At 38.3% G+C, this 14,677-nt stretch overlaps 2 protein-coding genes across 4 annotated transcripts in view; one reads left to right on the forward strand and one right to left on the reverse strand.

The window, feature by feature from the left end:
• The window catches only part of CEP85L (centrosomal protein 85L), a 121,976-nt gene that overhangs the window by 51,772 nt on the left and 55,527 nt on the right, over nt 1-14,677 (reverse strand). The window lies entirely within an intron of this gene.
• PLN (phospholamban) lies at nt 1,879-12,508 on the forward strand. Of its 3 annotated transcripts, XR_012653072.1 has the most exons (4): nt 1,879-2,111; nt 7,432-7,466; nt 9,337-9,919; nt 11,633-12,508. XR_012653072.1 is itself a non-coding variant. In XM_075046838.1 (3 exons), exon 3 carries the CDS (start codon nt 9,460-9,462, stop codon nt 9,616-9,618), a length of 159 nt encoding a protein of 52 aa, XP_074902939.1. In that variant the 5' UTR covers nt 1,879-2,111; nt 7,432-7,466; nt 9,337-9,459; the 3' UTR covers nt 9,619-12,508. The 3 variants fall into 3 exon arrangements, 2 of the variants coding, with proteins under 2 accessions (XP_074902939.1, XP_074902940.1); XM_075046838.1 differs by having other exon boundaries at nt 9,337-12,508; XM_075046839.1 differs by lacking the exon at nt 7,432-7,466 and having other exon boundaries at nt 1,895-2,111; nt 9,337-12,508.

The raw sequence follows: 14,677 nt of genomic DNA on the forward strand, positions 1-14,677 counted from the left end.
TATTAATACCTTACCTTGCACATTTAAGTGTCATTCTTTAAAAAGACAGCCAAGCTATGACTGTGTCAGCAGCTCACAAACAAAGCCAGCATTCTTTTAAGGCATCTCATTTCCAAAAAGCTCCAAAATTATGATTAGATAATTCACTAACAAAAACTATCCAACTATCCAATTCACTAACAAAAAAAGCTGAGAATTTGGTGTACAGTAACTAAATAACATGATCATTTTACAGTGCCTTGGTAAAGGGAGGAACTGGCATCACAGCTACTGCAGTGCTGGGTGTTCAACAAAGTACAGAGGTGAATTTCAATAGTACAAGTTTCGTATTACACCTTACCAAAAGCAAACAATGCAATGATAGCAGTACTTTTGCTGGATGACAGCATGCAATAAAAACATGAAACTTCCCTCATTAAAAGACCAAATATAGTTTTCTTGACTGAGATTTATAAAGAGATTTATCATGTTAATAATGCCATAAGTAAATTATGAAACCCTTTGCAGTGGTAAAGAACTATCACTCCTCACTGTGGAGATACTCAATTAACTTTCAACTGAAGTATGTGACCCTAAAATTCCTGGGCCTGATATCAAAGGATAACAGAAAGCAGGCAGATTTATTGTATTAAAACTGAGTTGCTAACTTCAACCATATTATAACCAATTTTGCAGAAGAGCTAAACCTTATTTACAAAAAGAAAAATAGAGCTCAATTTGAAACAAGGTGGTACATCACCTCCAAGGTCTTTTTGTCTCTGGTTCGCAGCATGTATCACAGCAGGGCTTATAGGGAATGAAAAAGCCAAACTAAACAAAAAAACCCTCACCATGTCTGGTTTCCTGCTCAAAAGACAAGCACTAATCTATGCTAAACAATTATTGTCAAAACCGGATCTGTAAGTGTTCAGAGTTAGGCTGAGCTTCTGTATTTTTGCCTGCAGTTTCCAAATCAGGAAAAGGCATATGCTGTAAGTAGCATCCACATACGAAGCCTGGTGTTGGATGCTTGCACACTCAACGGTTCAGTCCTTCCACATCCAGTAAATCCTCCACTTCCCGGATGCACGAAACCTGCTCCATATATGCACTGTGGTCTCATTTGTCACTTCCCAGCACAGGATAATACACATAAGATAACCTGCAAGGTAGCACCCAGCTGCTACTCCTACCCAAACAAACAGAACAGGTTCTCAAAAAATCACTTGGATAGTTTCCAGCCACAAAAAGAGGGAGGGGGAGAAAAAAGGTGGGTGTGTGTTTTAAAGGAAAGGTAAATACTTCAAATTATATAGGAATGATAAATTTTGGAGAGGAACTTATATATGCTGGATTTTATTTGGAGAAAATAAATCCTCTAACCCACAAATTAAATTAAAGGTTGGAAAAGACTTGAAAAACAGAAAAATTACTTCGGTTCAAGCATTGCCAGAAGAAAGATGACATTGGAAAACACACATCATGCACTGTAAACTGAATACCAGCTGTGTAACAGAATTATCAAAACTATATATACTGAAACTGTAGTTTAAGAAACCCCTTGTACAAAACCAAATCATTCCAAGTCAAAACCCCATATGAAATGTGATCATCCACACTAGATATTTAGGGGGGTTTATGATGAAGAAAAAGAAACATTGCTGTAGCAAAAGTAACTCATCCGAAACAGCTCCCTGAACAAATTCCCATTTAAGTTCTTGTTTAAGAAAAGGCAGGCTGTAAGCAAGTGGCTCCCTTCGCTACCCCACAGAAGCGTGCCGCTTCCCAGATTCCTTCGTCCTGGGGCTGCGCAGGTGGTCCCCCTGGCACACGGTTCCCTTCACGAGACAAAAAGATGTTGCCCATGTTTAATATATTACTGCTGTGAACAAGTTTAGAGGAGCAACTGCCTGTGTCAGAAGGCAGAAATGGGACCAATCACAACTTGTGAGCTGCTGAATGACGCCGGGAGTCCTGCCTCTGAAACTTTTGTTATTTTTTCCCCTCAACATAACGTACTTCAATTGTTCCCACAACTTAGTCACAGACTCGGACAAGTTGCCAGAGATCTACAGACGCTTCCCACAGCCCCGAGCAGGCTCCTCTGCGCTTCACTAACAGTCACACCAGAGGTAAGAAACCTCTCTTTTATGCTTTTAATTCTAACAGCAAAACACTGTAGCTGTGATTTGTTACAAAAACTCCTCTATTCAAATTAACAGTTGGTTATAATTGTTTATCAAAAATATGGACATGGAAGCATTACAGCTCCGAGTCAGAAATATAATGCTGTGGGAGACAACATATTTTAGCAACAATAAAGGCAACTGAGATTTTTCTACCTGCTGGTGGGACACTAGCTGTCTTTGGGTAGATGATTTATACAGGTGGCATTACACTAGAAGGTGACAAGCTTTCATCGTTTTCCTCAGACCTTTGTCTCTCCTTTTAAATTTAATACATTTGGTTTGGTTCTTGTTTTTTAATATAAAATCCACAAAGAGAGTTATTCACTTAAGTTTTGTAGAGACACTTTTGTTTCCCCAAAGCTGCCTACCCACAGCCCAGCAAAGGTAAAGCTCTTTCACCATTTAACTCAGAAAAGCATTTTTATGAGCTAACACATTGAGAGAGCAAACATTTTTTTGCTGTATGATGAAAACGTAAACTTAATTTAAAAATTTAAGCAGTTTATAGCAGTTCTAGAACTGAAGTTACATCATGTTATTCAACCTGCAGTTCAAGCTACAGAATTCATACAGCATTTTGGCTGTGAATTCCTTTAAAGGTTAATTTTCTCCTGCTGGTTATTGTAACTACCAAACTTGTGCTAGAACGCTTACAATAACAGGTAAATAATTTAGCTAGGATTTGTAACATCATGAACTGAATTTCAAATGCAGAAAGTAATCCATTTATTTCCAACTAAGGGAAGCACATACACACTGTACAACAAAATACAACCCCAGCTTTAAAATCACTGCAAACAAAAAAGCGTGCATCTCAAACAGAAATATGTCACATAAAGGACATTCAATATTTAGATATACAAATATTTTTAAAAGTAATATGATTCATGAATATGTAGGTCTCTAAAGAATTTCTTCTCCTTACAATCATGTCCACTCCTTCCATCAGTTCACACCTTACTACTTATGTTTACTTCAGGTTCTGCTTTTAGAAAAGACAGGCTTAATATAGACCTTAATTTCATGAGGCATGTTTTCCCTGTTACTGAACAGACACACCTAATTCCTTTTCCTATTACTGACTGGTAGGCATCAAGCAAAAATATAGGCAGGTGCTTGGATTTGTGCTCAGCAGCCTTGAGCCAGTTTTGAATCGGCAAGTACTGGAAGTGTCCAGACATCCTGTTACTCCTAAGGCAAACAATCTGTTATGAAGTTCTCTAGAAGCTGTTTCCAGCAAGCAGAAACAGCACTTCAGACCTCCCAGGGCCTTCAAACCAATGCATACAATGAGCAAGAAGATTCTGAGATTTTTTCCAAGGCTAAAGTTACATAAAATGTATTTTCAAGTGAAGAGAGAAATTTGGGGTTATTCTACCATGCAGAGAATCTTTCTCTCCTAACACAAACACTGCATACATGCACCTTTAAAAATACAGAGTTTATCCATACACACACAAATTGAACACACACACAGAAACTCAATTGGTGTAGGCAGCTCTTTACTGGAATGCATCCATAGCTACAGCAGGTTAGACGCCCATTCATCTGAATTCTATCCTGCCACAGAGTTAGGTAATTTAAAGTAGATGACAGTGTGGCTCTGCTGTTAAGTTAAATCTAAAAATTTCACACCAATAAAATCCCATGTCACAGACATCCAAACCCTGAGTAACAACAGCTGACAGTCATGACAGAAGCATGTGCTACATAGCAGGTGATAAATGTTACAAATCAGATGTGAAATACTGCATTTAATTTACAGTAAGTAACAGTTTTCTGCTTTTTTTTTGCCACTCATTTGTCAAGACAACTATGTTATTTGTATTTAGAGAGATTCAGATTTATGTGTATACCACATTTCTACTTTAATAAATTGCATTTATTTCTCATCCTCTGAAGAGGTTAAGAACATATTGTCTTCATTCTACAATATGAAACTCACCAAAATCAGTTTGTAATCAGATAGTATAAAGGTGATTTTCACTGATTTTTTCAGATCATCAGCAAACAAAAATGTACAGGATACACCTCCACAGCTACAAGAGCAGCTTTTTATTTGCTTTAAGAATAACTTGATTTAGGAATAGAAAAAGTAGCCCAACTGGAGAAACAAAAAATCCCACAGGAAAGTAATGTTATGTTCCCTAAACTACAAGACACTTTAAAACTAGAAGATTGCTTTTGCTTTCTAGAGATTGGTACATGGCTTAAGAGGACTTTCCTGGCATCAAGATACTTCTCAGAAACTTAATGTACCTACTATATTCTTCTTTCAATCAATGCCATATCATGATCCCCCGAGTTTCTAAAAAGGATAGAAACACAACACGCAACATCCCCTTCCATTTCTACCTTTTATACATGCTAGATGCATTACAATTTTTACTTCAGTTCAAATTTCACTTATCCCATTTCCTATTATTAAGTAGTGATGTATGAACCACCAGAACCTAAAACCCAACTTGAAACAACAAGGTATTAGGTACTCAGTGCGCACAGTGGAGGAAGGAGTTCATTTCCTACGAGAAGGAAAAGGCAAATCATACCAACAGATGGGAAAAAGTATACCATTATTATATGTCTTATTTTGATTAGGGGAACTGATGAGTATGGAGGATGAAGCACCTGCCCAAGATCCCACTGCATGGTCCTGTAGCAGCTGCAGGGAATTTAACCCAGAGTTAAAAACTAGCCCAAAGTATTAGCTCCTAGGCTACTCTAATGGACTAGCACACAAATACAAGTCCCAGTTACCCACAAGGTATGTGCATAACTTCCACAAACCAAAATGCCAAGCCTGGTGTGTTCAACTATGCATCAGTGTAACGCTCTTACTGACGATCTTACTTCTAGAACACTGAGAACATCAAAGCTAGTCAAAAGAAAGATTCTAAGAGGAATGAATTAATAAGAGGTGGAGGAAAAAAAAAAAGAATCTAAAGTGTAAGCCTTCCCCTATCCTCTCCCAAACACATGAAAAACATTGACACTTCAGTAAAAAACAGACTTTAAAAAAAGATTAAAAGGATAAAATGAGTTTGTTTTTCCTGTTACCAGCACTTCCCAAACTCTATGAGACAATTTGTTGCTTCTTACCCCATCCCAAGGAAATGTGTTCTGCATGTGATTGAAAAAAATGACATCATATGCCACAAGTCAGTGTCTAGCTCTCTTCAGTGACTTCATGTACTCCAGCTGCAGTCTTCTCTTTTCCCTTGCGCAACTCCTTGCTTTTTCTACACTCCCACTCTCTTCCCCTGCTCATTTTCTTCTACTTTCCTCCCTCAATTTGTGCTCTCCTGCACTATTGTCTTCTAGTATTCTTGTCTTCACCCATCCCAGTCTTTGTTTTCAACCTCCAGACCCTTCTTTCCCATTTTATGCTTTCTTCTTCAAAAAAAAAAAAAAAAAAAATATTAAAAATTGATTTTCCTTTTTCTGCAGTCAAGCTGTTGAATAGGCTAATATCCTTAATACCCTTCTTCACTGACAGAACTGCCTAGTGCAACTCTCAGACTAAAATCAGAATAAGCAATAGAATTCTGCACCCCTAGCCTAGGTAAATACAAAACTCAGCTGCTGGGGTAAATCCTAGCAAGTCACTTCCATACTATTTATTTTTTGTAAAAGAATGAAAATTAAAATTATGACCTACCTTTATAAATCACTTCTGTACTTGAAAACCTGTAAGCAACTTGTTTTATCATTGGAAACTTAACTACTGAAATAAATTGACAGTAGTGAGACCTCTAGAGGTCTCCAGAGTTAAGTCAGACTGCATCCTTCTTCACTCCCTTCTCACCCCTCATCTTCCTCACACAAAAAAAGGAGATTTTTCAGACTTGGAGATCTCAACTGCAGTTACTCCACACTGCCAGTGAGGAGCTATTTTACAGCAGGTTTCAAAAAAAAAAAATCAACGCAACATGGAATAAGACATATACATCAACATAGGACAGCCAGAGAAGACAAAAACCATGCCTACGCATCAACTGCAGCTGCTGTGCACAGGCAGAGCTTTAAAACTCTGCAATATCTCCTCCTCTGGGGGCCGCGCAATCCCCAGACAATAGTGACAAAGGGCTCCAGGTTCAGTTCAACTCACAGGATTTAGTCCTGTATGCAGGGTTCTTCTTTGCTTTGGCACTATACACACAGATCTTTAAACTTACCTCCTCTGAACACGCAGAGGATGCCTCCTCCTGCCTAGGAGTATCATACTCCTCACACAAATAGCTATAGGAAAGTCTTAGGCCAGGTAATTTTTGGTAACAGTTCTAAACATGTACTAGACCAAGGATCATATAACTTGATGGTACTTTTTGCATCACTATGTTTATGGCGATTAAGACATTTATTTTCAATGGTTGAAACTGAATTACTGGGTTTTGGGGACATCTCACCATTAAGGTCCATGCAATAGACTGTTACGCAACATTACTTTTTAACAATGTCCTTTCAGGGCTTCACTTGGTCGTATGGGACAGCAACAAATCAAATACGTCAAACCTCTGCTATTCCACTGATATCACTGCTGCATTTAGTAAACACATGACAGGAAACAGGCTGTGTCTAAAATTGCTGTGGCATTTCCAAAGGAGCCAAATTTATCCCGTGTGACTTCAATGAAAATGCAGTTGCACCAGGAACGAGCGTGGCCCACAGTTTTCACTTTGGTCACATACCTCCTCTCATTGTGAAGGACACCCAGGAACAAAGATAAAAATAACCTAATACAAATTAGGGAAACGGTCACATATCAGTGAAGAAGGAAGCAGTAATTGTGATCTGTGACTCATTCTAGGGCACCAGGTGTAGGGGATCCCCTACATAGTAACATATAGGGTCCACCACATAACCTCGTCCTGCAGATTCACGCTGTGCACAAGACAAGCCTTTCACATTCATTAGTAGCACTGGATTAAACACAAAACTGCATAGCAATGCAGCCAACAGTTTCTCTCGCGCAGTATGCAGTCTTGTCACACATAAGTAACGCTTTTCGACTTAAAAAAAAAAAAAGTCAAATATAGTTTGCTGTGTTGCTGTACTTTCAAGAAGTGGTGTGTGCATGCATAATGCTTCTTAACATTGACCTAAAACACCGTCAGGGGACTGAATAGCAGAGAACAGCTACTATTTGTGGCAATGACCAGCCTTCATTTCAGTGTAATTATTTTTCAGGCTGTCCATTTTGACCTTGATAGCCACCCATATGCAGCTGTGTTACTGAATCTGTTTCTCTTTATGCACACTTTAGGTGGGTGACAGCACCATGGAGGATTAACAAGCGAGGTATGTGTTTATTAGTTAAAGCCATGCACTTGTAAAGCCAAACTTGTTGAAATACAGACACAGAATTTACTTCCTTTGCTTACAAGAAAACTTCTCCCACAGGCAGGCTTGGTAGGTAAAACAACACATAGGTGTTTCAAAAATTTCCAAAACTGTATGAGCTTTTAAATGAAGAAAACCAAGTTACTCTATTTCGACCTTTCCTCATCCCTTCTCTACACCATTTTCTAGCTGTAAAAGGTATACATTTTAACTTCCGCTACCTTCCTTTTTTTAAGATCCTTTTGTATCGCCTGTCTAGTCATGTATGTCCAAAGTCTTAATGCTGACTCAACTCAACTGAGCCTTCTGACCTACCGCCTGCTCCCTCGGCAACATCCCTCACACTTTACTAAGGGAAGAATATCTTTTTTTTTCCCCTCCCAGAGAGATCTCACCATCCCCCCTTCACCTGTGGTGGCCTTGCATCTGTGATGCCCAACCAGCTAAAACTGCTTTTTGCAGAAGCGCTTCAAAGCCCCTCGAGTCATGCAGGTGAAACACATGCAGCGCCTCAGCAGTGCAGGTGCCAGCATGTGTGCAGTTAAATCTAAAGCCGTACACAGAAATGGACTTCATGTGCGTATACGCGGGTAAAAACTCATGCTGTTCCACTCCGAGGGCCCCAAGAAAAACAGCAGCCACGAAGAAGACAGATATCTTGCTGTAGCAGGTCACACATGGCCCAAAGACCACAGGTTGCACGCACCCTGCATTAAAAAAATGACATTAACAAGTTGCGAAGAAGTCATCTGCAGGAAATACTGTTCTCTGTGCAGTGTCTGTTGCACAAGCTGGTTACGCAAACTTTTCTGTACTGGTGTAAATCCATTAGTGGTTCATCTACTGTGCCTTGACTTGAAGGGGATAAACAGCCTAATGCACCCCAGCCTGTATTGGGCTGGGAGAACGAATGTGCCTTCAGCCAGGTCACTTCAGAATTCCTGTGCACGTCTTGCTTTTACTGCACTTGGGGCAGACAGTTATCAGCAAAGGGCTAAGCAGAATATACTTGGCAAGCAGTTTAACTGCTTAAATAGATGAAAACAAGTACAGCATAAAGTCAAACAAAGCTGAAAAATTATAGTCACTATGAAAGTAAGTTATATACATGCTTTATTTTATTCCTCATAGTAGTCCTCTGCCTTTGCACCTACATTTTTAACACATTGTTCTACATGTATTTTTAAAAAAAAAAAGTCTTTAGTCCTTACTCTGCTTTGTCTGTTGAGAAATATATTACTAAAATTCCCTGTAACAGTGATACATCAGCTTTTAATTACACACCATAAAGAATTTTTACTTGGAATGGAAATGCTTCAACAAGATTTCTTTTCCTGCCTTCCAGAATAAGGTAATGGTAAATCAGATTATCTGCCTGGGTCAGTAACAGGCAGCAGCAATATCCAGATCTCATGGCTGAAAGGTCTGTGACTCTAACCATATCGTCAGGCTTTCACGTGTGCTTAAACAAATAAAGGGGGGCTAGGGGGTGGAAATCAGCCATGACCTTTTCCCAGACTGTAAAGGATAGAGAGATTAGGATCTAAAGCAATGATGGGGGTAAAACCCACATATCCACAATTTCCATTTTACGATTCCTCACCACTGCTAAGAAGCAGGTGCTTGGTAGCCTTCAGGAGGAGAAGCACAATACAGCACAAACCTAAACTTGAAAAACAAAATTTTAAAAATCCTGTTTTAAAGTAAAGACACTGCAAAGGCAATCTATTTACTTCAGGCTTTTTAGAACTTTAAAACAATCACCATTTGCACTCATCAAAACACTTTACTTCTGCATTTCTAACTCTTCACTTTCCTGCTTTCCCAGCTCCACAAAGGCTGTCTAAAACCAAAAGAGAAGATAATAGGCACTTTGCACTGTTCCTGACAACTTCTCTTCTTTCCTGCACTCCTAAAACCTCTGATTTGTGCCCTCTGCTTTCTTGTTGCCATGGAGAAGGTCCAATACATAACCCGCTCTGCTCTGAGGAGAGCCTCAACTATTGAGGTCAACCCACAAGCACGCCAAAGGCTCCAAGAGCTGTTTGTGAATTTCTGCCTGATTTTAATTTGCCTCTTGCTGATCTGTATCATTGTGATGCTCCTCTGAAGTTCCAGCACTTCTCTGCACTGTCCTCTAGGAAAGTGACCCCAGAGGGAAGAGACACCTACACCTGCAACTCCCAATGCAAGGATCCTCTCGCGAGAGGGGCTAGCACTTGGACTAGCGCTGTATGCCAACCATCGCACTATTCTCTTACTACCTGCTACATGTATTAAAAACACACTTCTTCTGCGCAGAACGGTGTTTAGAGCCTGTTGTTACAAAGCTGTGCATGACCTAATCTGTCTGTCTCAGTCAAGAGATGTCTTTTCTGAATGGGGTAAAGTACTGGCTCTTCATGGAGTTGGTAAGTTCCTCAGTGTTTTAGCTAGATCACACAAACAGCAACATCGCTTTTTGGGAGCCCGATTGTTTTTAGGTTTCTCTGAAAATCCTTAAGCCCTTGGAGGGGTTCCAAATCTGGCCCGCATCTGCCCAAAGAAGAGCTACTGGCACAGAGCCCTCAATACATCCTAGGAAAATTTCTGCACTGCTTACTTCAAGGTGCTGCATCTCTGCATTATCAGCTGAAGGCATTCAGATCCTTTTAGTGGGTTTTAAGGGAATATGGGAATAAACCAAAAGTCTCTTATAGCCCAGAAATAAAAACTATCTCTTTTCTCCTCATATAAGGGATCTTACATATATATATATATATATATATACACACACATATATATATACACACACACACACACAGAGCTCAGATCGGGGGGGTGGGGGCGGGGAGAAAAAACCAAAAGCAACCTCATTTAAAGTATTTTTCACTAGATACATCCTTAGAGAACTAAGTGACATCTGGAAAGTTTTTTCACTATGTTGCAGAAAAAAGAATGACACTACCACACTGGTATCAAAGATAGAATTTTCTATAGTCTTTAACCGACATGACAATTGGCACAATTCAGAAATAACTGTTGAGTTCTTAATATCTGGCTTCAGACAACTTTATTATGGCCTGCTATAATTTATGTAATAATTTCCTTAGTTTAAAACTACAGAAAACTTGGTACTTGCCAATGTCACACAAGGTGGCTTGTATCTGTGGTGGTAAAGAGAAAGGTCTAGGTCACCCTTACTGCTGTGATTGAAGTGTATCATGGAAGTACAAATAACATCACCACCTTCAACTGCAAATGCCTGTTAAGAGAATGAGCAAGTATTTTCCTAAAATAAATGATACATTAAAAAATAAATTATAAACAATTATCCACAGGAGGGAAAGCATTGTAGATATATCTTTTCAACATGTAAACCACAGTCTATACACATAAAAGATGAAGTTTCTACTCCAGCAGTTGTCAGTAACAGGACTGAGCAGTGTTGCTGGTATTAAGCTAAATTCCTAGAAACTTTATACAGTTTTCAAATTTAAAGAAAGCTCAAGAATCAGTAGACAGAGGTCAAACAGACATCCTTTTTTTTTTTTTAAACAGGCATCTTTCTATACCACTCTATGTCAGCACTCCTATTGATGAATACAGAAAATCAAAACAAGTTTATCTTAATCTTGTATTCTGCCTTTAAGACTTAATACTCCATGAGCAGACATTGACAATGAACAGTTGAGCAGGAAGGGAAGAAATCTTTGAAAAAACTCTGTATTCAATGGAATGCAAGCAAGTCCAGTGGCAATGCACTGCCTATCTGGCAAATAGATATGCTAAGACCAGACCTCTTGAGATAAGGTTAATCACTAAAGGGAATTAGTTAGCTACTGTATGAGGATTAGGGCAAGCACTGATGAGATCGGCAACACACACCCCCACCTGCAAGTCAGTATATGAATATTACCGATTTGAACTGTCAATGTAAATCTCAATTTCCATTTCATGCATTCTGACCACTCTCACAAATGCATTCGATTTTATTAAGCGTACTTTCTTTCCCCATTAATCCTTCTTCTTAAGAAAAGCCACAAACACAGTGCGCTTCGGGGGCGGGGGGGGGTGGGGTGGGGGACAGAAAAATCTAAAGTTGCTTTCTTCTCTTTTTAAAACTGTATTTTTGTGATGGATAGGGTTTCCATTTTTAGTTTGCTTTGGAGGTGTTTCAAGAGACTTCAACTGGAAACAGACAACAGTTTTACAGTACTGTAAACTTCCTGAAGAAAAAAAGGTGTTAAGAGCAAAGTATCAACACACGCATTGTGAGGACACATTGGGATTGTAGATTTCACAAGCCAGTAATATACAGAAGTTGAAGTAAAGCACTGCTAAAAAAAATAAAAACCCCAGCCCTCCTCATAAAAAACAAACGCACCACTTTCTTCTTATGTACCTGAAAAGCCATTATTTATTTAAAAAACAATAAACAAGAACAAAAACAAAGTATAAATAAACTGGAAGGCCTACTGTTATTTTAAAGCAATGCAGATAAATTGCATGTACTATATGGTTCATTTGTGTCGGGATTCTGCTGATCAGAAAATCTGCTAGCATCCTCTATATAACTAAATGTCAACTGAACCCAGGGATTAAAAAAATAAAACCCTTTGTACATAGTACCATCTTTTTTGTATACTTATATGGGCTTTAACACTAACAGCTACTGTATTTTTATTTATTAAAATGACTGCTTGAAAAAAAAATTAATGCATAAAATAAGATATTTACATACATTTCTGTTTAGAAAGAAGCATCCATTCTATCCTCAACTTATTAAAGTTATGTGAAAAAGAGCTAGTCATCACACAGCTTTCTAATTCTTTATACCTCTATTTATTCTGTTTTGGTTTTCAACAGTAATCTTGCCTATTTTGTGATGTACAGATCACTTTACACATACTTAATTTACACTCACTAACTAGTGTACATATGTGATCCTAATGAATTTCTGAAAGTGTAGTCAAAAAGTTGACTACTTTTATGAGCTGTAATAAAAATTTCAAAACACAGCATGTAGCTTGGATTAAGTTTTCAATTCTCTGGTCCGCTCCACCCAAGGCTATGTCTTTTTACTAAGTTCATCTTACACACTGATGGTGAACAAAGACAGCTAAACAGGCTATTACTCTTCCTCCAAAAAACAAATTACAAACTTCCATAGCAATTTTACACTGGGAAATATCAGGAGCAAGAATATGCTGGTTTTAAACATGTGCCTCCTCAGCCAGCTCTTCAGCAAAAATTGATATATCTACCCATTTTTTTCTAGGCGAAGACATGACCCATTCCAGAATTGAAATTTTGCTCTGATCAAGACTAGTCAGTAAGGCACTTTAGAGGGCAGCAGGTACCTGCATTTCTTTATTAACTTTTCTGCATCAGTTTAGCAACAACTGCCCTTGCTAGCAAAACTGAACCACTTGGTGGAAAGACAACTGTAAAATAGGCTTAAACAAAATCTTTCACAAAACATTTTCTCCCCGTAACAAATAACTTTTATGTGAGTTTTGCTACAACTACACACAGAACAATTATCGTGTCAGACATATACACCCATGTTGAGACGTTCTTTACTTATATCCTCTCTGCTGAAATTAGAGCAGAGTATTCTTGTTCCAATCTGGAAGCATACTAATACACTATAGATTACAGACCAGATACCTGCATCTGTATGGTTATTAATAGTGTCTGTCAGAACACAATTAGAAAATATTTGTGAAGTCCTACAAGATCCATAGATATCTTTTATTTAACAACAAATATAGTCCTTTTAGCTTTGACCTAGATGTTAAAAACTGGGGGAGGGGGGGAATAAATCCTTTTTGGTTATGGAAGGAGGTGCGTGAACACCTCTTGTTCATTGCAAGGATTAAAAACAGAACAACATATTTATAAGGATTCCTTTAAAAACTGATGCTTATGTTAGTAAGAACCCTGGTAATTTAAATTATTTAAAACAGGCCCTAGATTTATTGTAATATCTGACAGTTAGTTTAGTGGAACTGATTACTTTATAAGCCCGTGGTTGTTTGGGGTTTGTTTTAAGATAAAAGTATGTCAAAAGCGTATGTTTGTATAAAATATAAAACTATAAAACACTGCCCTCTTGTGATCTTCCCTAAAAACTTCGTTGGTTATTAAAAGGAAGTTCTGGCAACATTTCACTGGTAGGGCTGAGCGGTTCTATTTGTTTCTTTCATTTATATATATATATATATATTTCTATTTATAGAAACATAACTGCTAAGTTATTAATACTATCTTAAAATAAGCTATTGTGTATGTGCTGTTAAAAGCACTAAGGATGCATCCTCTGCCAGCCCAATCCAGATTCTTAATAAGGCATTTGCAAAGCTGCAATGAATCCTACGCAGCACACTGCTGGCAAAACACTAACTACCGCACTGCACGATGCCAAACCCTAGAAGGGTAGGAAATACTCCTATTAACAGAGGTACAATTTGCCCAGATGAGAAAGTTTTCTTTTTGCAGCTACAGAAATCTTCTAAAAGAAATTTTCAACAGTCTACTGCTGGAACAGAACAAGTCTTGAGAGTGGCCATTCTTTTAAAAATCAAATGGGCCTGAAAAGTACCATACACGTTAGAAAAAAAAAAAAAAAACCTAAAGAGCCAAACTGTATAAAATTCAAGTCCTTTCTCCATTAATTAGTTCTTCAGGAGTTCTTCAGTAGTAAAATGAAAGCTACCATTAACTTTTTTTTTTATTATTATTTTTAAGGTATTCAGAAAAAAAGGCTTGCAGGAGCATCCAGATTCTTTTTTCTTTTTTTTTGAGGGGGGTGGGGGTGGGGGTCGATTCTAGTTATTGTAAACAAACTTCTTTTTTTCCTTAAGTGGCAGAAACTAAAACCAGGTAAACAGCTGAGGACACAATGAAATTCATGTGAATCTACATTGCTTGCTACTGAAGGAGCAACGCAAAGCTACAATCACGAGTCTGCTGTAAGCACAAGAGGGCAGACAGACGCACATTATGGATCTTGCCAACAACAGAGGTCTCAACCTGCTACTCAATTTTCTCCTTATTGTCTTGGTTCTGGTGCTCGCATTTATCCTCGTGAAGCTGATGTGAACCTCTCTGAGGCTCTGCTTCCTTCTCAAATCTCGTTTCAAGGGGTTTGCAGTAATAATGTAACACTTCAAGCTATCTGAATA

Source organism: Buteo buteo, chromosome 15 (assembly GCF_964188355.1).
Source record: "Buteo buteo chromosome 15, bButBut1.hap1.1, whole genome shotgun sequence".
Lineage (NCBI taxonomy): Eukaryota > Metazoa > Chordata > Aves > Accipitriformes > Accipitridae > Buteo > Buteo buteo.

Excerpts from the sequence above, each read along its gene's own strand:
- PLN (XM_075046838.1), top strand. The coding sequence starts at position 9,460 with ATGGAGAAGGTCCAATACATAACCCGCTCTGCTCTGAGGAGAGCCTCA.